Source organism: Scyliorhinus canicula, chromosome 16 (assembly GCF_902713615.1).
Source record: "Scyliorhinus canicula chromosome 16, sScyCan1.1, whole genome shotgun sequence".
Lineage (NCBI taxonomy): Eukaryota > Metazoa > Chordata > Chondrichthyes > Carcharhiniformes > Scyliorhinidae > Scyliorhinus > Scyliorhinus canicula.
The window spans coordinates 30,474,441-30,497,872 of NC_052161.1; the positions used below are offsets into that span (position 1 = coordinate 30,474,441).

The 23,432-nt window shown below is 43.7% G+C and overlaps 1 protein-coding gene across 1 annotated transcript in view; it reads left to right on the plus strand.

The window, feature by feature from the left end:
* The first annotated feature begins 5,334 nt into the window (after window positions 1-5,334).
* Window positions 5,335-23,432, plus strand: part of wdr11 (WD repeat domain 11) — a 151,691-nt gene continuing 133,593 nt past the window's right edge. The window contains exons 1-2 of the mRNA XM_038773684.1: window positions 5,335-5,534; window positions 15,479-15,590. Coding sequence (XP_038629612.1) covers window positions 5,452-5,534; window positions 15,479-15,590 — 195 coding nt within the window. The 5' untranslated portion in view covers window positions 5,335-5,451. The remainder of the gene's footprint in view (window positions 5,535-15,478; window positions 15,591-23,432) is intronic.

Genomic DNA, 23,432 nt, shown 5'->3' on the forward strand with positions numbered 1-23,432 from the left:
GTTTTAAAGCCTCAGCTCATCAGCACCAATAGTGGTGGGTGGAACAGACGATGCACTCTCTGCCTTCCTACAAGCTTAAGACCAACCCTGGAGAAGGCAATCCATAGTTATACTCTCTGAAATCTGGCAGCAGCACAGGATAATTTCAAAGGGAGAGAATAAAAGATGGCACAGAAGCCAACCCTCAATCCAGTTTATCAGCCGTAAAGACACAGGGACAGTCAAAGTTTAGAAAGCAATTCCTGAACCGCCAGTGCTGTGGTGTGAAGTGCCCTCCCAGGAGAGGTCAGTATTCTGAGAGTACAGCCCAATGCTTCCACTGTAACAAGATGGGGCTCTATGGGAAACTGTGCAAGTCAAAATCCCAGAAATGCACAGAAGGCACAAAAGGTAATCCACGAGTTTGAGACCGAAATCCCAGAGGCCACACAGCCATTCTTCCTGGGTAGGTGAAGGATTGTGTTTCCTCATTTTGGACTGCTGACATCTTTGTCAATGTACATATACATTTTTTTACATTTGGATTCAGGTGCCAGTGTGACAACCCTGTTGGACACGGAAATATGATTTAAAGACGCCCGGCTGTGAACACTTTATGAGACAGGAAGAATCCACCTTCCAGTCATTGACGTGATCCTGAAACCACTGAGATAGATGGCAAACTGATCTTTGAGCTGATGAGCATCATCGGTATCCAGGCTTTCTCCTGAGCAGGGATGCTTTCAGAGTCTTGTATTTCCTCCAGATGGCAGAGGATGTCCAGGCAGCCACTGTTGTTAGTCAACCAGAACTGCACGGTCCCGAGTGCTCAAATACTAAAGAGTATTCAGACTTGGACTTCAGTTTTGAACTCTCTTCTTTCTTTGTGGATGTCCCAGTAACCGCCCCCCCGCCACTTCCCCCTCCCCTCTCCCCCATTGTCAGAGCAGCCTATCATGCAACAGGTAACCTTCTTACATCACTGGCCTCCAGTAGAAGTGGTACAGGAGAGTGATCAGTAGTTCCAGAAGAATCTACGTCCAACTACAATGATGGTCAACACAGCAAACACTGCAGTTTCCTGCCAGCATACCACAAGCACAAGGGATTCTGGAACCTGGTAGTAACCTCCCTACCGACCACAAAAATTAGAGGTGCGCATACCACTAAACCTACTTTCCACAGAAATCCACTTCTTCAGCCACCGAGTGCAATAAAGCCAGCATGGACAAGGGAAAAAGAAAAGAAAAAGTGTCACAGAGACAATCTCGATGTTTGCCGACCCTGCAAGAAACGGTTTGGAGTACCAGCAACTTCCGATTAACTACCAAGCCTACCAACTGCGGTTCAACATGTGGGATGGAAGGATAGAATGAAAGCATATCCGAATCCCAGTCCAACCTCCAAACCAAAGTAATAGCTAGACCCAACATCGCTTACCACTCCTGACAGAATGGCCAACAAAATATGGAATGGTTATAAGGCCTCCAGACCATCTGAAGCTGTAAGTTCAAGGAATTGAAGGGGGAGGGGGTGATGGGGTAGTGGAAATGCAGTAATAATGCTAATACAGTGATAGCAATAATGTGGCAACAACAATGAAAATACATGAGACTGATAACAATGTAAGACATGACGTAAACTAGTGTAACTCCATATACATTGGATAAAGACTTGAGGGGAGATGTAGCATAAGGGTCTGCCATATGCATCATTAATGCAGGACGGAGTATGGTACTGCCCACACAGTGATGTAAGAAGGCCCATGACCTAGATGTCAGTGTGATGTTGTGCAGAGATGGGTAAAATCAAATCATGGAGACACTCCTAGCCTGTACCCTTTACTGTATATTTGTAAATAGTTCCACTTGTTAATAAAGACGTAACCTACTGAACAGTATGCAGACTTCTTTAAGAGACATTTTCTGTAACCAACACCCTGCCAATGCCAAGCATTTTACAAAATGAAGTTCTTGAAAAGTAGTCACTATGGTAACATAGGAAACATGGCCATCAAATACTGCACAGCAAGTTCCCACACACAGAAATGAGCTTTGGGAGGAAAAGGAAAATAAAAGTCTTCCATTTATGTGCTTTCACAACCACCAGAAGTCCCAAAGTGTTTTGCAGCCAATGAAATACTTTGGAGCTATAATCATTATTGTAGGAGACTCAGCAATTAATTTGCATCCAGCAAGTTCCCACAAAGAGCAATATGATAATGACCATGTTTTCTTGTGTGAAGTTGATTGAGGGCTAAACATTGGCCAGGACATCTGGGATAATTCACCAGCTTTTTTCTTCCACAAATATACCAAGAGGTCCTTTACACCCGTCAGATATGGTTTAACATCTCATGCACTTCTGATTTTTGTATTCAAGTCCTAGAGTGGGGCTCAAATTCACAAACTTCTGACTCAGAGGCAAAGTTCACCCAACTGAAACTCAGCTGATACAATAATAGGACACCAGGAATGGAGGATTGTTATGGTCCCAGTTGATGGTATAATTGAATGAGAATATCCCAGAATGGAATTGAATGAGAATATCCCCGACAGTAACTTAAAAAAAAACATGGAGGAACAGAGTCACCAGACCACTAATTAATTTTAACAAGGAATTTAAAAAAATTAAATATTGAAAGATGGATTATTATACAATGCTCCTTTAGCCTCCCCCCCCCCCCCCCCCCCCACTTAGCATTACAATTTCACACAGGTTTTAGGGTTAACACTGATTATAAAATATATCATAAGCTACAATGGTCTAATTAACACAAAATCCCTTTTAAGCACAAAAGATGACTGTGGGCAAATGCACATTTCGCTCTGAACCCCAGTTAGTGTCCACAGTTTTCTCCTCAGAATCTCCCAGATGATTTTCACATGAGATTTTCAAAACTCCACTCCCAAAAACTCACGTATATTTATCTCTAATAATAATGCTTTCCATTGGTGGTTTGCATTCTGAAATCCAATCCAGGTTTACAAATTACACTTTCAAACAAAACTCCCACTCCACATTTAATAGTGAATCCTGTCCAGGATTTGACACCAACCCCGTTGTGATTTCTTTGTCTCGATGGCTGTAGCTGTTCACAACTGCTTTAATTCTCAATTCCCAGACTGTTAAAATAACATCAAACATTTCATCTACTTCTGAAATCTGCTGGCCCACTTTAAATTTAGTTACTGCAATTGTCTCTTTAACTTACAACACTTAGAACATAGAACAGTACAGCACAGAACAGGCCCTTCAGCCCTCGATGTTGTGCCGAGCAATGATCACCCTACTTAAACCCATGTAACCCGTAACCCAACAATCCCCCCATTAACCTTACACTACGGGCAATTTAGCATGGCCAATCCACCTAACCAGCACATCTTTGGACTGTGGGAGGAAACCGGAGCACCCGGAGGAAACCCACGCACACACGGGGAGGACGTGCAGACTCCACACAGACAGTGACCCAGCCGGGAATCGAACCTGGGACCCTGGAGCTGTGAAGCATTGATGCTAACCACCATGCTACCGTGAGGCCCCTAGGGCGGGAGGCCCCTTTGTTTACTCTTCCTTGAATTTTTTTGAATGATAGCTTGGTCGTTGTTCCCTTAACTTCAGGTGTCTTAAACATTTTTTCTGTCCCAATTCTCTGGTTATCGGGATTGCAACTTGTACTTGAGGAAACCTGCCTCTTTGCAGCTCCCATCCTGTCCAGTCTTTCTTCTGGATCCCCATGATCCTGTCTCCAACTGTTCTGGCTTCCAGTTAAAACTAAGAACAAAGTTGGCCTCCTGTTGCTAAGCAACACCTTTGCTACTACTATTAACCTTCATGCCGCGGCCCTCTCTAAGCACAATTATGAATTTAGCAACCCCCACACATGCATGAAACTAATTATAGGTTTTAGCCTTCCAGGCACAGAAACATTAAACTAAACCCACTTAAAACCATCCCTTATTTCTAATGTTTACAATACAAATATAAATTCCTTAAAGCTATGTTATTTCTTAAGAGTAGTGTTACCTGACCAGCGATGTCCACATCCAGTAAATGAATTTTTAAAAATTTATATTTTTAGCTTCAATTATTTAATTACTGATTTGAATTCAAAGAGTAAAGATCAGGGAGTGCACCTTAAACAGATATAAAGTGATAGGTCACTGTCATTACAATATTATATCTGTTATGATACACTAGTCACTGCACCACCCATTTACCATCTTCCCTAAACGTAAAGTCATTTCAAACTCTGGTGCCCATTTCCTAACTCATACCAACTCCCATTCGCCTATTGCCGCTATGCTCATTGACCTATATTGCTTCCTGTTAGGTAGCACCTTAGTTTTCAAATTCATGTTCTTGTTTGGCTTCTCCCTATCTCGATCTCCTCGAGCCCCACAACCTTCTGAGCTATGGGTTCCTTCATTTGTGGCCTCTTGGCCATCCCTGGTTGTGATTGCTCTGTTAGTGATTGAGCTTTCAGCTGCATATATGCCAAGATCTGGAACGTCTCCTGAAAACTCACCTTGTTTTTCTCCTTTGTTGTCCCAAGACCCCATTGACCATGTTTATCATGATGTGGAGATGCAGGCATTAGGTTTGTTTCGAATCAGTAGCTTTTGGAGCGCAGCTCCTTCCGCAACAAAGTAAATGATGCAATGGATACTTTGAATGCGCATTCAAAGTATCATCCTGCACCATTGACTTTGTCTATGTATGTTTCTGGAACCCACATATTTATGGCCGTCTGCCCTCTCGCGTGCCACAAACAGAAAACGCTGGACCATCCCAGGTCTGGCAGCCTCTAGAGAAGGGAAGCCAAAGTTTCGAGTTCGGATGACTCTTCAAATAGTTAATGACTTCAAAGATTCATCCAAACTGGAGACGTCGGCCCCCTTCTCGCCCCACAGAGGCTGTGGGAGCCGCTGAGATGGTGCAGTGTTTTCTGTTCTTGTTTCAGAATCCAGCATCCGCACTAACTTGCTTTTGGTCTCGGTATCATGTCGTTTTCTTTTTATCATGTCCCCCCCCCCCCATCCCCCCATCCCCCCATCCTCACTCTGTTTTACTGCAGCAAACCGGGGAGGCGGTTATCGTCGTGAGGGGGAGCCCTGCACATTTTACAACGGCAGCTTTCGACAACTCTTTGAATTCAAAACTTTTCCTCATAGCTCCCAAGTTTCCCGCTGAAATGTTCGGCGCCCGGCGCCCGGCGCCCCCCGCCATGGTGAGCGGAGCCCAGCCGGATAGGCCCCACTCTCCCCGCTGGCCGGTGCCGCCGGCCCGGGGTATTTCCAGCCCGGAACGTGTGTGCGGGCTCGCAGGAGGGGCCGGCGTGAGGGGGAGGAGCACCGAGACGTGCCGCGTTCCGCCCGCCTCACTTCCTGTTTACATCGGCCTTCTGGAAGTCAGGGTCCCCCCCCTGCGAGGAACGAGAGAGACCTGTTGCTCTGCGGGAGGGGAGAGACGATGCAGTTCACGGTGAACATCAAACTGTCGGCCAGGACTCTGACAGGAACCTTGAACGGCCAGAACAGAGGGGCAGCGGACTGGTGAGTGCGAGGTGGGGAGCCAAGGGAGGCTGCGCCTAGCTGGGGCCTTGCATCGAGCCGGCTCAGGACGCCAGGCTGAGCAGGTTCCCGAGTCACCGGGCCAGCCAGGCAGCTGGGACTGTCACTTGCAACAATGTCCGGCTTGATGCCATCCTGCCAGTGTTGGCCGTGGCTACCGTTGCCGAGCAAATGTCAAATCGATAGGGAGCAGCTGATTTGAGGAACAACTTTTTTACTCAAAGGGTGGTGACAGATTGGAATGCACTGTCTAGGAAGGTGTGCGAGGTGGGTTGCCTCACATCCTTTAAAAAGTACCTAGATGAACACTTGGCCCATCATAACAGAGAAAAGTACAGCACAGGAACAGGCCCTTTGGCCCTCCAAGCCTGCGCCAACCATGCTGCCTGTCTAAACTAAAATCTTCTACACTTCCGGGGCCCGTATCCCTCTATTCCCATCCTATTCATGTATTTGTCAAGATGCCCCTTAAACATCACTGTCATCCCTGCTTCCACCACCTCCTCCGGCAGTGGGTTCCAGGCCCCTACTACTCTGTAAAAAAAAAACTTATCTTGTACATTTCCTATAAACCTTGCCCCTCGCACCTTAAACCTATGCCCCCTAGTAATTGACCCTGCTACCCTGGGAAAAAGGCTCTGACTATCCATTCTATCTGTGTCCATCATAATTTTGTAGACCTCTATCAGGTCGTCCCTCAACCTCCTTCGTTCCAGTGAGAACAAACCGAGTTTATTCAACAGCTCCTCATAGCTAATGCCCTCCATACCAGGCAACATCCTGGTAAATCTCTTCTGCACCCTCTCTAAAGCCTCCACATCCTTCTGGTAGTGTTGTGACCAGAATTGAACACTACAGATGTAATGTCACCTGAGCAAGCTTGGTTTAACAAGGGAGCTTGAGGGAGCTTGGTTTAACATACCAAGGTAGCACCTCCAAAATTGAAGCACAAACTGCTGTATTGAGTGTCAGCCTCGATTTTTGTGCCCAAACCCTGATTTGAACCTGGAACCTTCTGACTCGGGTGAGAATGCTTCCCACTCAGCCATGGCTGACACTTCATTACACCTTTTGGCCATTTCTGCGGAGAGGCTGTGGTTGTTCTCCTTAAAACAGAAGGTTAACAGGAAATTAAATAGCGGTGTTCAAAACGATACAAAAGGATAAACTTTCCAGCGGCATGTGGATTGGTGAAGAGCAGCCCCCGATTTAAGGTGATTGGCAAAAGGACCAGAGACGACAAGATAATTTTTTTTCTAGTGTGTCATAAATGTTGTGATATCAAATGCATTGCCTGAAAGGGTGTTGAAAACAGATTCCATAATAACTCTGAAAGGAATGGAATAAACAATTGAAGAGAAAAATACAGGATTTTGGTGAATATTTATGATATATATTAATGTTACATAATATGTATTATACAAGAATGTGGAGAGGCAATATAAAGTAACGGGAGATACTCTTAAGGAAGTGCAAGAACAGAAGGACCTTGGTGTATATGTCATTGAAAGTGGCAGGGCATGTTGAGAGGGGAGTTAATAAAGCATATGACATCCTAGGTATTATTAGGGACATTGAGTACAAGAGTAAGGAGGTCATGTTGAACTTGGAGAGGATACTAGCTGGGCCTAATCTGGAGTACTGCATCCAGCTCCGGGCACCATACTTGAAGATGGTGAACGCGTAGGAGAGAGTGCAGAGGAGATTCACAAAAATAAAACAACTGTAGCTATGAGGATAGATTGGAGAAGTTGGGTCAGATTTCCACGGGGAGAAGAAGGCTGAGAGGAGACTTGCTGGAGGTATTTAAGATCCTGAGGGGTATATACAGAGTAAATAGCGAGAACCTGTTCCCACTCAGGAAGGAGTACATCTAGAGGGCACAGATTCAAAATAATGGGCAAAAGGAGTAAAAGTGATATGAGGAAACATTTTTCACTCAGAGGGTGGTTGGCGTCTGGAGAAAACTTCCTGAGAGGGTGATAGAAGCAGATTCGAGAAAGAATGTACAAGTTACAGGGAGAAAGCAGGGGAGTGGGATTAGTTCGAATGCTCTTTCAGCGAGTAGTGCAGATTTGATTGGCCGAATGACCTCCTTCTACACTATAAAAATTCCGTGACCGAGTGCAGTCAGGAGAGTGGGCCAAAAATCCAAATTCAGATAAATACATATCAAAAAGATCAGTAAACCATAATATGCTCTCTCCAGTCTGAAAACAATTGTTTGCAACAACTCTCTGATTTCTGTCCTATTAGACAATATTATCATTATAATCACTGCTTTCATTTTGCTTAAAACTTGATTATGTAGTACATTTTCAAATGCTTTTTGAAAGTTCATGTCCACAACGTCAACCTCATTACTCCTCATCACGCTCTCCTAATTATTTCTCTCGCTGCTGTTTATGGGACCTTGTTTATGAAATTGGCTGTCATGTTTCCCTCTGTTAATAATAATAATCTTTATTGTCACAAGTATGCTTACATTAACACTGTAGTGAAGTTACTGTGAAAAGCCCCTAGTCGCCACACTCCAGTGCCTGTTCGGGTACACAGAGGGAGAATTCAGAATGTCCAATTCACTTAACAAGCAAGTCTTTCCGAACTTGTGTGAGGAAACCGGAGGAAATCCACGCAGACGCGGGGAGAACGTGCAGACTCCACACAGACATTGACCCAAATCGGGAATCAAATCTGGGACCCTGGTGCTGTGAAGTGACAGTGCTAACCACTGCGTTACCATGCCGCCCTGCACAACAGTGGCTACACGTCAACAGTATTTCATTAGCTGTGAAACATTGACAGCTCGCATTGCAGAATAATTTCTAATGTAGAGAAAGATGCCATGGCATTTCAAAGAGGTATACTCAATTTCAAATTGAATAAGTAAAGCTGGTATCAGTTGTAATGACTATTAAGATATTGGATTGTTGCAAAAATCCAACTGATTGACTAATGTCCTCAAGGGAAGGAAATCAGCCATCCTTGCCTGGCCTGAATGTGATTCCATTCCTAAGCTAATGTGGTTGACTCTAACTGCATTCTGGAATAGTCTAGCAAGCCACTCGGTTAGTTCAAATTGCTACAAAGAATAACATTAGACAGACAATTTAGTTGTAAAGTAAGCAGAGAATTAGATGTAACGAAGGTACACCTAGCCCAGGTATTCCTCCTTGTATCTGGTGCCTTGTGCCAAAATTGGGAGAGCTGCCTCATAGACCAGTCAACAGCAATCTGATGCACAGAATTATACCTAAATTCCCAGGTTCCTTCACCATCCTTTCCCAGATCCACTAGATGTGGGGCTATAGAGTTAAACACTAAGTTGTTGGGAGACTGTGGGAGTTTTCAACATTGGCTCCAACACCATCTCATGTCAAACTACTTATGGTTGAATATGGGCAGAGAAACCTGTTGATTAGCACCAAACACACACTCAACTCATGTATCAATATTCCTCCATGTTGTACACCATTTGGAGAAAGCATTTTGCAAAGGTACAGGAAGTACTCTGGGTGGATTACTTCAATATCTATCACTAAAGAGTGGGAGTTCATTCGTACTACATCTGAAGGATTTGGCTAAGTCCTGAAGGATATGGGTACCATTTTGAGCTTGCAGCAGCTGGCCAGAGAATCAACATGAGGAAATAACCTATTGGAGCCTGTCTTGCCTGTCACAGCTGCATGTCAGTGACTGTATTGGTGGGAGTGACTGCTTTATACAGTCCTTGTGGGCACATGTCCTATCTTCATGTTGAGGGCACCCTCCATTGTGTCAAGTGCACTACCCAACTATGCTAGTGAGATGGATTAGGAACAGATATAGCAGTTCTTAACTGGGCATCTATTAGTCCTTTTGTAACCTTCGCAATTGGAGAAATGTAATTAATCACAGCCTGTAACTTATTGGATCTGCATATCGTTCAGCCTTTGATCACTAAGCCAAGTGACCATCCCTGAATCAATGCGTTTAGAATAGTGTACCTGTATTAGGCATGTAACACCTTCTGGAAGGTATCTAGGAATGGGCAAGAAATGATGGCCTGGCCACTCATGCCCATTTCTAGGAATGGGGAGGGAAACGATTGATGCTGGGCTTTCAAAGGAGATATTAGGAGGGATGACTAAAAGCTTAACCAGAGAGGGTGGTTTTAAGGAGTTTAATGAAAAACAGAGGCATTAGTTTTAGGAAGAGAATTTTGGAGCTTAGCGCCTCATCACAATGGTGGGGCAGGGGCCGCGGACAGAAAGACCAGTGTTGGAGGAACACAGAATCGGCTGCCTGTTTTGTATTCTGCCAGTCTTGCCACTAAAGTACGTACATGCATGCATCAGACGAGCAGCTCACGAATTGTCCTGTTGAAGATGGTTGCAGCAGATAATATATTTAAAAGTTCCACGCTTTGGAATGAACAGGCCGTGCATAGCAAAAAAGAAATGAGAGGGAACATTGGATTCGGCCTGGCTAATTTATAAGATGGTTATTTCACCATTTTCTATCATATTGGTCATTCCTTCCTTGCAATATGGAAAAGAATGTCTCACAATCTTTAAAAATGAATGCCGATGGTAAGATATTTTTCCTCTAAAGAAAATTTTTTGCCATTAATACCCTTTAAAAATGAAATGAAAATTCTGTGTTTCTTTGTTAATTGATGATTGCCGGTGTCACCAGATAACAAGTTGGAGGGAGGTTTTGAACCTGATGTTTGCTGGATGAATGGTACTGATATTAATTCAGCTCCTTCACACACACACACATTCACACACACATTTAGTTCTTCTGGCCTTGATTTTGTAACCTTGGACACCCTCTGCCATCCCCTGTTGTTGGATTGTAACAGACTGCAGATACAAATCCAATGTGCTTGATAAGCTGGCATTGGATGACTACCTTCTGTCTTTTTTCATTTGTTTGGACTTCTGGAGAAAACTGAAGCTAGAAATTTAAACAGAATATTTTTAACGTGCAAAAATTGATACTAGATGGCTTCTCATTAAAAGGCCACTGTTGAAAAAATTTGTAATTTTTCTATTCTTTGTGGACAATGTTTGGCTAACTGTAAATATTCCATTAAATTTTTATGTATTCAGTTGCTTTGAGGTTTAAAACTCAGCATTGATGTTGATAAAATTATCTGAGCATGTTATATTAATTAACCACAATAGGACCTGAGCTCATATGAGGAGGACGTAATGAGCCACCATTGGATGGTCAATATGTTGAATAAGGGATGTGGTGATAATTTCCTGTTGGATTAATACTAAATTGATCAGAAATGTATAACAGTTGCAGTTGCATACGATTATTGGAGTCTCTAATCAATCCTAATTTATGCATTACAACACGATCAAAGTGTGGTTTTGGTTTAATTGGGCTGCTAGTTTGCCTTAAATTCCAACAGATATTAGAGCACATAGTTTGCTTTTCAGTAGCAGCCTTTTGCATTATAGGGAATTAAATTGGAGCTGAGCTGGTTCTGAAAAGATTGTTAGTGCTAAAAATGACCATACGCTGATATTGGAGCCAACAGTTTTATGATTTCTGTTGATTTTTATTACATTTTGAGAGAATTGATTTGTTTTAGCAGTGAGGGCAAATCTGATGGTGCTTCTTAACTTTTAAAACGTTTTGTTTATTATCCAAATTATAAAAAAGTTTGCTTTATCTTGCCAGATTATAGGTCATATGAATCAAGAGGTTCCCCATCTTGCAAATCAGCATAAATGGAATGGGGCCATTTTGATTATCATGGAACAATATCTCAATAATGTGAAAAATCTGAACCATAAATACCCAAAAGAGATCTCATGACTTGAATATTTTTGTTGTTAACTAATTGAATTTCTCAGGTATTTTGAAAGGTAATGCTATGAGGCAATGCCTCAGTATAAGACCTGTTAAATAATAGACCCAGTGCAGAATTGACTATATTAACATTTATAGTTTACTGTAACACCTAGTAAATTGACTGCTACCTGTGATTGGGAGAGCACAGATAATTTTGTGTGTTGAATTTAGAGAAAACTGCTATTGCTGTCAATTTTTTCAGATCTTTAAAGTGTCCGTTGTGTCCTCAATCCATGGTGAATATATTTCTCTCTGATTAAAAATATCCAGTTTAAAGCATTAAGTTAATGCCTTGAGTTTAATGTGGCAGATTATTACTGTTGGGATTATTGATCTTAACTTTAATGAGGCTGGTAATTGACATTGAAAATGATACAGCAATTTAATTTTCATTGTAAATGAAATGTGAAATTTGGTGATTAAGAATTATTTTCAAGTTGCTTGGTCCGGTTTATTGGACCAAATCTTGCTGCATCAGGGTATCCAACTGTGTCTGTCATTCATTTGTTTGGCCCCTGCACCCTTCAGCCAAATAGCTGCTAAAAGTGCCATGAGCTTTGAAAGAAGCACCTGTGACCTGATTCAACAGGGTATCCCCAGATATCTGGTGTGGCATGCCGTCGGGATTCTCAGTTTTGCCGGCTGGTCAATAGAGTTTCCCATCGTGGGGCAGCTCCACTCCGTCGGGAAACCCCTGGGTTGCCGAAAAAACGGAGAATCCCGAAGGTGGAGAACTCAGCCCGTGCTTCTTCCCCTTGCCTGAAGCTATTGCACCTTTTATCCCGGTCATTGGTCTCACTGACAGCAAAATCTCCTCTAATGACGCAGCGTGGCAAATGAAATGTGTTTTTCCATAGCCTGTTCATACCTGCAGACATTAAATGTCGAGTCACTGATTATTTTGTTGTAAAAATGGAAAAATTTTATTCATGAAACTTTTTTTTAAAAGCCCTTCCGAAAGGTTGTAATTAGATTCCCAGTTTTAGTGCTTTTAATGCAGGGAGCTTATTGTTTAAATGTTGAGTAGTGGCAGTCTGATCTAACAAATCCCTATAACAGTTCTAGAGCTTTTTATGTCAGGTCCTGTGGACTGAAGCCAGCAATTTTCTTTTTGTTCTGTGTCTGTTTTTGTAATCTCTTCTACTATAAACATATTAGCCAGCTTTATATTGAAATGCTGACCTGACTTTAACCTGTAGTGCATTATAAATCTAGCAATTACATATTCTTGTATCAGTAGTTAATGTCAGAGATTATTTACTTTTTAACAAAGAACTTCTGGGTCCTCTAAACAGAAATTCTAATGTTGTCTTGTGCCACTGTGGTGATAATTAATTTATCTGTTGTCTGATCAGAATTAGATATCTGCATAAAGGAGAGGTCTGTTCTCATCCTTTTAGTGACAATTTTACGAGTAAAGATGGGAAATCCCGAGATCAATCTAAACCGTGCTTAGAACTTTACAGTGATTTTGGTTGCCAAAGATACATCTCACAATTACATTGCATTCTAAGAAGCCTGGAGCTGCCAGAGGGTGGTGAATCTGTGGAACTCTTTGCCGCAGAAGGCTGTGGAGGCCAATCACTGAGTGTCTTTAAGACTGAGCTAGATAGGTTCTTGATTAATAAGGGGATCATGGGTTATGTGGAGAAGGCAGGAGAATGGGAATGAGAAAAATATCGCTATGATTGAATGGCTGCGGAGACTCGATGGGCCGAGTGGCCTAATTCTGCATTTATGTCTTATGGACTTAAGAGTGGTTTGCAGTCTGCAGCATCTATTTTATATTGTGAACTCCAAAAACTGGGTGAAAGTAGTGTTAGTTTAAGTGGCTGATTGTACTAGAGCAGCGATTTTCAAACTTATGTTCTGCGACCCACTTTTGCCAACTGGCTGACCTTCAGGACCCATGCCATGTTTGTTTATCTTTAATGTGACAGGTGAACCTGCTTGAACCTCAGGATCTGACTCCATGGGCTTTGCATCCTCCCTCAGGCTGGGTTAGACAGGAAGACAGAAGCGCGTCCCCCCCTCTCTCTCTCTCTCTCTCTCTTCCCCCCCCCCCCCCCCCCCCCCCCCCCCCAAAGCATGTCTGGGCTATCAATAATCATTTAAATTTTGCTCTTTTTGTATCAATGTTCATCTCCCTATAAGTTACTCTGCAGCTCCCACCACGTCCGATTGTTCTCATTTCCATGCCTGTGCCAATATTTTCCCTTATCAATGTCTCTCTTATGCATTGCAAGTCTCTCTTCTCCTGGGTTTCTCCTAATGTATGACGCTTTTCCCCGTTTTCCCCTTTATCATCAGGAATTTATTTGTTTACCTTGTTTCTCTTTCTGTTCCATCCGGCCCAGTCACTCACCCTCTCCTTATTCACCTCTCTTTTTTTCCCTGTTCTGACTCTTTCAATTTTCTCTGTGTGCCCCTGTCTCCCAATTTTGTTTTTCTTCCCTTTAGCATCATGTCTGTCTCAATTACTTCAGCGCTTTAGTATATCAGAGTAGAATTAGAGTTACAGAGGCATGGAGGGAGATTGATACTGAGATATTCAGAAGTAGTGATATAGACATTGAGAGACGTTAGGCTGTTCCCTTTTGATAATACAGTTTACAACCTCAACCGTGAAGCACTTCAAAATCTGCCTGTCCCATTTCAACTATCTGTCACTCTACGTCTCACTTTATGATGTTCAGTGTCGGACAGATTCACATGTTTATTTATGGTGAGGCTGCAGATTTAAAATTATGATTTTTTTTTGTCTGGTGGAGCCAAAAGTGCATTAAAAGGGAAATTAACCTGTTGCTCCAAGTGCCCAGTCAATCATCTGTATCGAGAAAATAATCTTAATCCTACCCTTCTGAAACCAAAGAGTTTCAATATTGCTTAGCGATGTGAATGGAAGCAGAACCCAAATTGATACAAGTAACAGATTCTTGTGACAAGGCTCCACAACTCACTCACGCTACTCGCAAAAAGGGGTACTTTCTGGTATATGAACATCGTTATTCACAGTTTCGGATAGATGACAGTCTTGCAACTGTTTTAGAACAGCTCGGCTGGGTGTTCTGCTAATTGTAGAGCTTTAATCTTTAACAACATCGCTGAGGTCCTTCGAGAACACCGTCGCGACCCTCAGCTCCACGACCCTTCTGACACCTGCCTGCGACCCACATGCGGGCCACGACCTGCTCTTTGAAAAGCTAGAACTCTGGATTAGTGGTGCTAGTTAGGGTTTCTCCTTGCAGTGGTGCAGAAATGATGGAAAAGCAGTGGTGTTAGGTCCCATTCTGATGGGAAGGCATCTAGTTGCAACGTGATTGATGGGAGCCACCTTACTTCATTGGAATCAACAACATGTGGGGCCTAATTTCAGTGTGGTGTCAAGTTGGGTTTAAAAACGTTCCTTTAAGGTTCCTTTGAACTTACTGGGCACCTTATAACATTAAGTAGAGGCTTCTTTAATGTTCGGGAAACTATTTGAACGATATTGTTTGTGGGCTCACGCTTGTATGGACACGTGTTTATTTTTCTCAGGCAATTTGGAATATAAAATAGATTCTGCTGACTGCAAGCCACACTTGACAGTTCCATATCTCTTCGAGTGCAATCTAATCATGCCCCCTTACACTGCCAGCTCCCAGTTGTGCGTGTGACATCAACAGAATGAAGGGTCAAAAAAAAAAAACTCTGAAACATGTTTTTTCCCAGTGAACTGTGTAACTCGAAGTTAACAAGGCCGTACTGGTTATATTGGGCATGTTGTTTTGGATGAGACTGGCATCTGTAATTCAACATCGAACATAAGAAATAAGAGCAGGAATAGACATACATTCCGTCATTCAGTATCATCACCTTTGTACACATCTCTAATTTATATGGTGTAATTTATAATCTAACGGTAATTGAGAAACCAGAATAGCAACTGTAGCATTTTGAGATCTACATAGTCATTATATTGAATTTAGGTAGTGATGTATTACATTTTTTGGTTTTCTTTTGATTGGCAGCTTGATTTGGAGATTTTGTTCTTGAATTGGTGGAACATATTAACTGCACCTTTTTTCTTCCAGGGGTTGGCAAGGCTTAATTGCCCATGGTTGTCATTCACTTGTATTGATCATTGATCCACGCACGTCGCAAACAATTCAGGTTCTGGAACGGCACAAGGCAAATGTTGTAAAGGTAATCGTCATTATTGTTTATTGTTTGTGTTCGGTTCCTATCAGATTGCAATCAGTTATCAAGGCTAACACCAGTCCTTCTTTCTTTTCAGTTATAACTTGACCATTTAGAAAGGGTATTAGCTAGATTTAAACTGTGTTTGTGAACTTATTATGTGCACTCATGCTATAAGCAGTGTGTTAATAGCACATAAATGGATCCTGCTGCTGGCAAGTGTTAAATAGAAACACTTTAGCAATTTCTTTAACATGAAAGCCTTTAGTCTCATATTAAAGCATACAACTTAGTGTTTTCACTTATCTGTTTTAACCTTTCAGTTTCACGAGTGATAAACTGGTGAGAATATATGTGCATGAATCATTGAAGGTGACATGCTAGGGTAACAGAGCGGTTAATAAGGCATACAATATCTGAAGTTTTATTAATAGGGGCATGGAGCACAGAAGCAATTAAATTATGTTAAACTTGGATAAAACAATAGTTTGACTCCATTCCAATTCTGGATGTCACATTGTAGGAAGGATGTAAAGGCATTACAGAGAGTGCAGATAAGATTCTCAAGAATTACTCCAGGAATGAGAAACCTTGGTTACATAATGGATTGAGGAAACAGAAAATAGATGCAGGAGTAAGCCATTCGGCCCTTCAAGCCTGCACCACCATTCAATATGATCCTGGCTGATCATGCAAATTCAGTATCCCACTCCCGCTTTCTCTCCATACCTCTTGATCCCTTTGGCCACAAAGGCCACGCCCAGCTCCCTCTTGAATGTACCCAACGAACAGGCCCCAATAGCTTTTTGTGCGAGAGAATTCCACAAGTTCACAATTCTCTGCGAGAGGAGGTTCTTCCTCATATCAGTCCTGAATGGCTTATCCCTTATTCTTAGAACGTCCCCAACATTGAGAACATTCTTCTCGCATCTAGTCTGTCCAGTCCCATCACGGTTTTATACTAATAAAGACACTAATGAAGATTATTATTATTAATAAACTCATGCAAATTCAGTATCTTGCCTGGCGAATCTAGAACTAGTGGTCACCATCGCACAATAAAGGGGTAACCACTTAGGATGGAGGTGAGGTCTGGCTTCAGACGAAATGCTGGAAAATGTGATCAGGCTAAGGGGACTTGTTTTTTTGGCTGGCGCAGAGAGTATAGGCTGTGGCCTCATTCTGTGCTGTAAACTTTCTGTTATTCTATGAGAAATTTCTTCATTTAAAGAGTTGTGAACATTAAGTGTTCTCTACCCCTGAGAGCTGTGAATGCTTAATTGTCAAATAATTTTGTAAGAGATCAAAATATGTTTGGATACTACGAGGATCTGGAGATAGTGCACGAGGTGTAGCTAAGATAGAAGATCAGCCAATATTTTGTTGAATGGCAGCTGAATGTCCGCATCCTGCTCCTGTTCTCAACACTGGTTACCAGCACAAATGAGTAAATTGGACAATGTTTGATGTAGGCATGTGCACAGTGAAACACAGAAATCTGGAAGTTGCAGCCAAGCTGCCCTGCCATACCAGTACCTTACTGAAGACTCAACAATGAAACACATGCAAAGGTGTGAAGTTGAGGTACTTCCATGATATCCACTGGACATCTCAGTAAAAGTTAGGACTTGTCCATTCAAGTCTGAGGGAAATTCTAATAGCGTAATAAGTTTCCACATGTGTGGAGTCTCGTTCCTTCAGATTTTAATTATTCTTGGAGATTGAAAAAAATCTAAAATGATTTTACATTGAACTAAATATTTCAGCTTATAGTTCCTGATTCTCATTCTGCATGGCTTGGTAATGATTCTTTAATTTAATTGGTTAAGGAGATATACAGTTGCTCATCCTATTTACAGATCTACTGTAGAGGGAGGGTGTCATGATGATTTTTATTTCTAATCACCATAGTAACCACCAGTGCAAAGGCCATAGAAAATCTGTGGGCAAGAGAATTGTGATGAATAGCTGGAGCTGTTTTTTCGTTGCTGACCACAGAATCTGGGCCTTTGTGTTCCTGTGGGTGTGTTCAATTTTAGAACTTACGAGGCATAAAATAGTTTGCAGTAATTCATTCTGTGATTGCTGTTGTATCTTTATTTTATGATTGGATTGTGGAGCTAATCATGGATTTGGTGTTTGGAGGAAAATGCTGGAAATATTGAGCAGGTCAGGCAGCAACTTTGACGAGAGGAAGGAATGATAACTGGTTTCAGGCCATTGATGTGAAATATTTACCCATCTTTTCTTTATCCAAAGATTATGCTTGGCCTACTGATAATTTCGAGTTAGACCTGATATCTAAACATTTCAGATTGCTAGCATTTGTCGAATGTTGCAGTGTGTGGCATCTCTCTGAAAGCAACTAACGTTATTCCGAAAATTTGCCAGTCAACATTCATCAACTGCTAATCAGATTTTAATTATGCATATCATCAAGTAGTGATATTTTGTACCATGCTTGTCATTCAAACAAAGCCAGTGATTTAATAGGTTTGATTAATTGTTGTGCTCTTTAATGATCTGCGATGCCCTCTGCATAATTCACATGGTTGGGAGGAAATGAATAAGTTAGTGGAAAGATGTGACAAATGAGCAGCAGATGGTGATAAAATAGTTATCTTGTATTTCTATAGCTGTTTTGTCTTCAAAGCTATTAACTTGTGCATTGAAATATGATTATTATGCCAGAAAGTATAGTTAACATGAAACCAAAATGATGATAAATGGAAAGTGTCTGGAGATTTTTGGGGATCCCATTGACGAGTGCCCTCATCAGAGGTCAAGATGTTGTCCAGTTGCTTTTTAAGGGCATCTGCAGTATTGAAATATCCATTGAAGATCAGAGCCAGAGAGTATATCAGGGTAGAATAGTCACTAATTTATGATCTATATATAGCGTGTGTGGCTCAAGGAGTGTGGGGAAAATCAGTTCAGTAACATTACTTAGGAGGTGTCTTTGATACACCATGTAAAATTTGTCAGCATTTATGACAGTGCAAAGGATTCAAAAATGGATACATTTCCACAAAAAGGAATATTGCTATTTGAAGAATTGTGGTTTGATCATTATTATGGCTAAAGACAATTTATAATTATTAGTGTCACAAGTAGGCTTACTTTAACACTGTAATGAAGTTACTCTGAAATCTCCCAGTCGTCACACTCCGGCACATGTTCGAGTACACCGAGGGAGAATTCAGAATGTCAAATTCACCTAACGAGCACATATTTCAGGACTTGTGGGCGGAAACCAGCGCACGTGGAGGAAACCCATGGAGATACAGGAGAACGTGCAGACTCTGAACTGACAGTGACCTAAGCTGGGAATTGAACCCAGATCTCTGGCACTGTAAAGCAACAAGTGCTAACCACTGTGCCACTGTTCCACCCAACTAATTGCTCACGCATGACCAGTTCATTTTGGAGGATGAAACATAAAAACCACCCTGAAAAGTCATTCCCCATATACTTGGGGAGTAATGAACAGAACAAAAATGAATGGTATATATCTGGTTACAATGTTGAGGTGATAAAAGGATGGCATTCATTCTTTGGAGTCGGGACTGAAAGGAATCCTGGCCGTGGTTTTTTAAAGTGTAATTTTGGGTGCGTTTGGTGGGGTGTTCCTCGACGGCCGGTTGCCGAGATTGTGGCCTGTATTCAATGGCACTTAGTACTGAAAATGAGTCCCCATGTGAATCTTGCCATTGCTGGCTGTCTCACTGTTTAATTCACCAGACTCGCACCTCACTATCTCACCGCGAACAAGAGGGAGCTGCTTTTAAGTGCACCCTCACCACTCACTCCTAGTCACCACACAAGCATGGGAGTGCACAGAGCTTTGCTGATGCCGACCTGGCCAGGCTTCTCAACACCTTTGAAGCGAGATGGGACATCCTGTTCCCCCGAAGGGTTTGGAGGCCCAGCAGCAGGGTCAACAATACCGTCTGGGAGGCAGTGGAGGCCACCCCTCAAATTCCCAATCCCCACCCACAGATCAGTGGCTGACGCCTTGTACCGTCCCCACACCGATCTTCGTGCTTGTTCTTTAGCACCCCCCTGACTCCTACCAGACAACCCCTTCATGTCCAGCAGCGGTGCCAAACATGCCACCTGCTATAGACCTATCTGACCCATCAAGCGTGCGGCTCACAATGCCCTCTCTTTGTCCCCGCAGGATAAAATAGCACGTAATAAACGGGAATGGGCCAAGACAGGGGTCAGAGTCCCAAAGATCCGAGTCCTCATCCCCATTTAGGAACGGGCCCTGGAGATTGTGAGGTTGACCAAGGAGAGAGCAGTTACTGGAGGCGAGGTTGGCCTGCGCCAGAGAAGTGAGGATCCACTGTCCCTTCACCCAGGTAACCTGGCTTACCTGAGTAGTTCATGTCAGACAAAATGATCCTTCCCCCTCAGTGACTACATGCCCATTGCCTTGCAGGTTCTCCATCTGATGAGGCCGGGCCATCCGGCGTCATTCCTCCCACATTCTGTGTGCCAAGAGACCACTACAGAGGAGAGCTCTGAGGAGACCACTGGCAAGGTGTCACAGTTATCACCCCACCTTCCACCAACGCAGAGAGACACCCCTCGGTGGGTGATATTAGAGGACAGGCTTCCCCACACTTGCTGATGCACGTCAGGTGGAGGCAGCAACGTCCATGGGAGACAGCAGATATTGGTCTACTGAATCCCAGGACTCAGCTGGATCCCAGTCAAATATTGAATGTCTGGACAAGGTTCTCCGAGAGCTGACATAGATGACAGGACACAGCCGTGAGATTCAGGAGGGGTTGTCCGGTTCATTCCAGCGACTGCATTGCCGATTGGAGGAGTCCCAAAGGCTTCAGTTGCAGGAGATGTTGTAGACCATGTGTGGCACTGAGGCCAATACTGCTAGGGTGTCGACAGCTGTGGAAAACTTGGGGTACAGTATTCGCATCTTGAGTCGTGGTATCCAAGGCATGGCAAAGTCTGTGACGACCATGGCTGAGGGCCTCGACATCCCCAGTCACAGGTGAACATTACCGAGGCACTCCAGAGCATGACCCAGTCACAAAGGAGCATTGCTACCATGGTGCAAACAATGGGGAGCCGCCAGGACTGGCAAAGCCAGATGATCAGAGGCCTCTGGAGCTCACCCCAGCAGTCCTCCGTCCTATGGAAACCCTCAGGGCCCTACGGGTACCGTCAGGAATGAGGAAGCATTGGAGGCCAACCTGGTGCTGTCCACCAAAGAGATGTCGGCGGTCTCCGGTTCTCCCGAAACCCTCCCCTCTTGACGCCGGTGCATCTCAAGGGCAGCTGGCAGATGGGTGGCATGGCAACATCAGTAATTCTGCTTGAGCCCACCAGCTCCTGGCCCTCCAGAGAATGCCAAATGACACACGGCGTGGAAATCAACAGGCTGCCTCCCTCCACCTCTGATGTGTATCCTGGGGACACACTGGACGTAGCAGTAGACCACAAAAGATCACAAAGCTTGAGGAGCACTGGGGTGCGGGGGAGAGGAGAGGGGGGGATAGGCTGTCACTATCTGTAGCTTGGGGGAATGGAAATATCTATAGTTCACTATTCAAACATGCTACACCTGGCATGTATAGCCACTGTCACGTTAATCTTCACAGTGGGCCTACCTGCACCCCTTCCCCCTGTTGCAATCTGCTTCTCCCACTCTCCAGGCACAGTGGTCCAAGATCAAACGCCACTGATGCAGAACAAGTTCAGAGGATGGGTGTGAGCACGCTTTCAGAAGAAAGACAGGAAGGGGTCAGACTTTTGCAGAAACCGGAGCTTTTCTCAGCGATTATCATCACTCTCCTGGCTTGTATGTTAATCCGTACTGACCGTGCCAACACAGGCTCATCACCCTGGGGTAATGTTACACAGAACCTTGAAAGGTGGAACAGGATGGTTGAGGAAGGAGTGGTGTGATGGGGAGAGGGATTGGGGAGGAAAATAGGAATTGGGGGGGGGGGGAAAGCAGGAAAATTGGGGGAGGGGATGTGGAAGTAAGGAAATGGGGAGGTGGGGGGGGTGGATATTGGGGTGAAGGAGGGAACTGGGAGAGAGGGGAGGAATGGGGGAGGAGGCAAATGGGAGGGTTTGGGGTGGATGGGGTGAGGGGATTGTGGGTGAAGGTGGCAAAACTACTTAAACATAATTAATTACTTAATTATAATTTAGAGGAGTATCTAAGCTGGAGACCAGAGCGTACTGTCTTTAGCATGACATTTATAGCAGCAATCTAGTGCTAGCAAACATATAGTTAACAGTAACTTTAAAAAAATATATTTTTAAATTTAATTTACTAATTAATTAACGCAATGTCAATTAGAGGGGTGCAGTGTTTTGACTGAGATGTGGCAGGTCCGGGAGGCTTCCTGCGTCCCGGATGGGTTTATCTGCAGAAAGTGCACCCAACTGGGGCTCCTCACCGACCGCATGGTTCGGTTGGAGCAGCAGTCCGATGCACTGAGGAGCATGCAGGTGGCGGAAAGCGTCATAGATAGCAGTTATATAAATGTGGTCACACCCAAGGTGCAGGCAGAGAAATGGGTGACCACCAGAAGAAGCAGGCAGTCCGTGCAGGAATCCCCTGTGGTTGTCCTCCTCTCAAACAGGTATACCCCTTTGGATACTGTCGGGAGGAATAGCCTATCAGGGGAAAACAGCAGCAGCCAGAGCAGTGGCACCACGGCTGGCTCTGATGTTCAGCAGGGAGGGTTAAAGCGCAGAAGAGCAGTAGTAATAGGGGACTCTATAGTCAGGGCACAGATAGGCGTTTCTGTGGACGTGAAAGAGACTCCGGGAAGGTATGTTGCCTCCCTGGTGCGAGGGTCCAGGATGTCTCAGAACGGGTAGCGGGCATCCTGAATGGGGAGGGTAAACAGGCAGAGGTCGTGGTACATATTGGTACTAATGACATAGGCAGGAAGGGGGATGAGATCCTGCAACAGAAGTTCAGGGAGCTAGGCAGAAAGTTAAAAGACAGGACCTCAAGGGTTGTAATCTCGGGATTACTCCCTGTGCCACGTGCCAGTGAGGCTAGGAATAGGAAGATAGAGCAGCTAAACACGTGGCGAAACAGCTGGTGTAGGAGGGAGGGTTTCAATTATCTGGACCACTGGGAGCTCTTCCGGGGCAGGTATGACCTGTATAAGAGGGATGGGTTGCATCTAAACTGGAGAGGTATAAATATCCTGGCTGCGAGGTTTGCTACTGTCACACGTGAGGATTTAAACTAGTATGGTAGGGGGGGTGGGTACTGGAGCAATAGGTCAGAAGGTGAAAAAATTGAGGGAGAACTAGGAAATAGGGCCACTATGGCTCTTGAGGAAGAGCAGACAGCGAGATGTTGCTGAAAACAGCGGGACTGGTGGCCTGAAGTGCATATGTTTTAATGTAAGAAGTATTACAAGTAAGGCAGATGATCTTAGAGCTTGGATTAGTAACTTGGAACTATGATGTTGTTGCCATTACAGAGACCTGGTTGAGGGAAGGACAGGATCGGCATCTAAACATTCCAGGATTTAGATGTTTCAGGCGGGATAGAGGGGGATATAAAAGTGGTGGAGGAGTTGTGCTACTGGTTAGGGAGAATATCACAGCTGTACTATGGGAGGACACCTCAGAGGGCAGCGAGGCTATATGGATAGAGATCAGGAATAAGAAGGGTGCAGTCACATTGTTGGGGATTTAATACAGGCCTCTCAAAAGCCAGCGGGAGATAGAGGAGCAGATAGGTAGACAGATTTTGGAAAGGAGTAAAAGCAACAGGGAGACCTTAACTTCCCCAATATTGACTGGGACTAACTTAGTGCTAGAGGCTTGGATGGGGCAGAG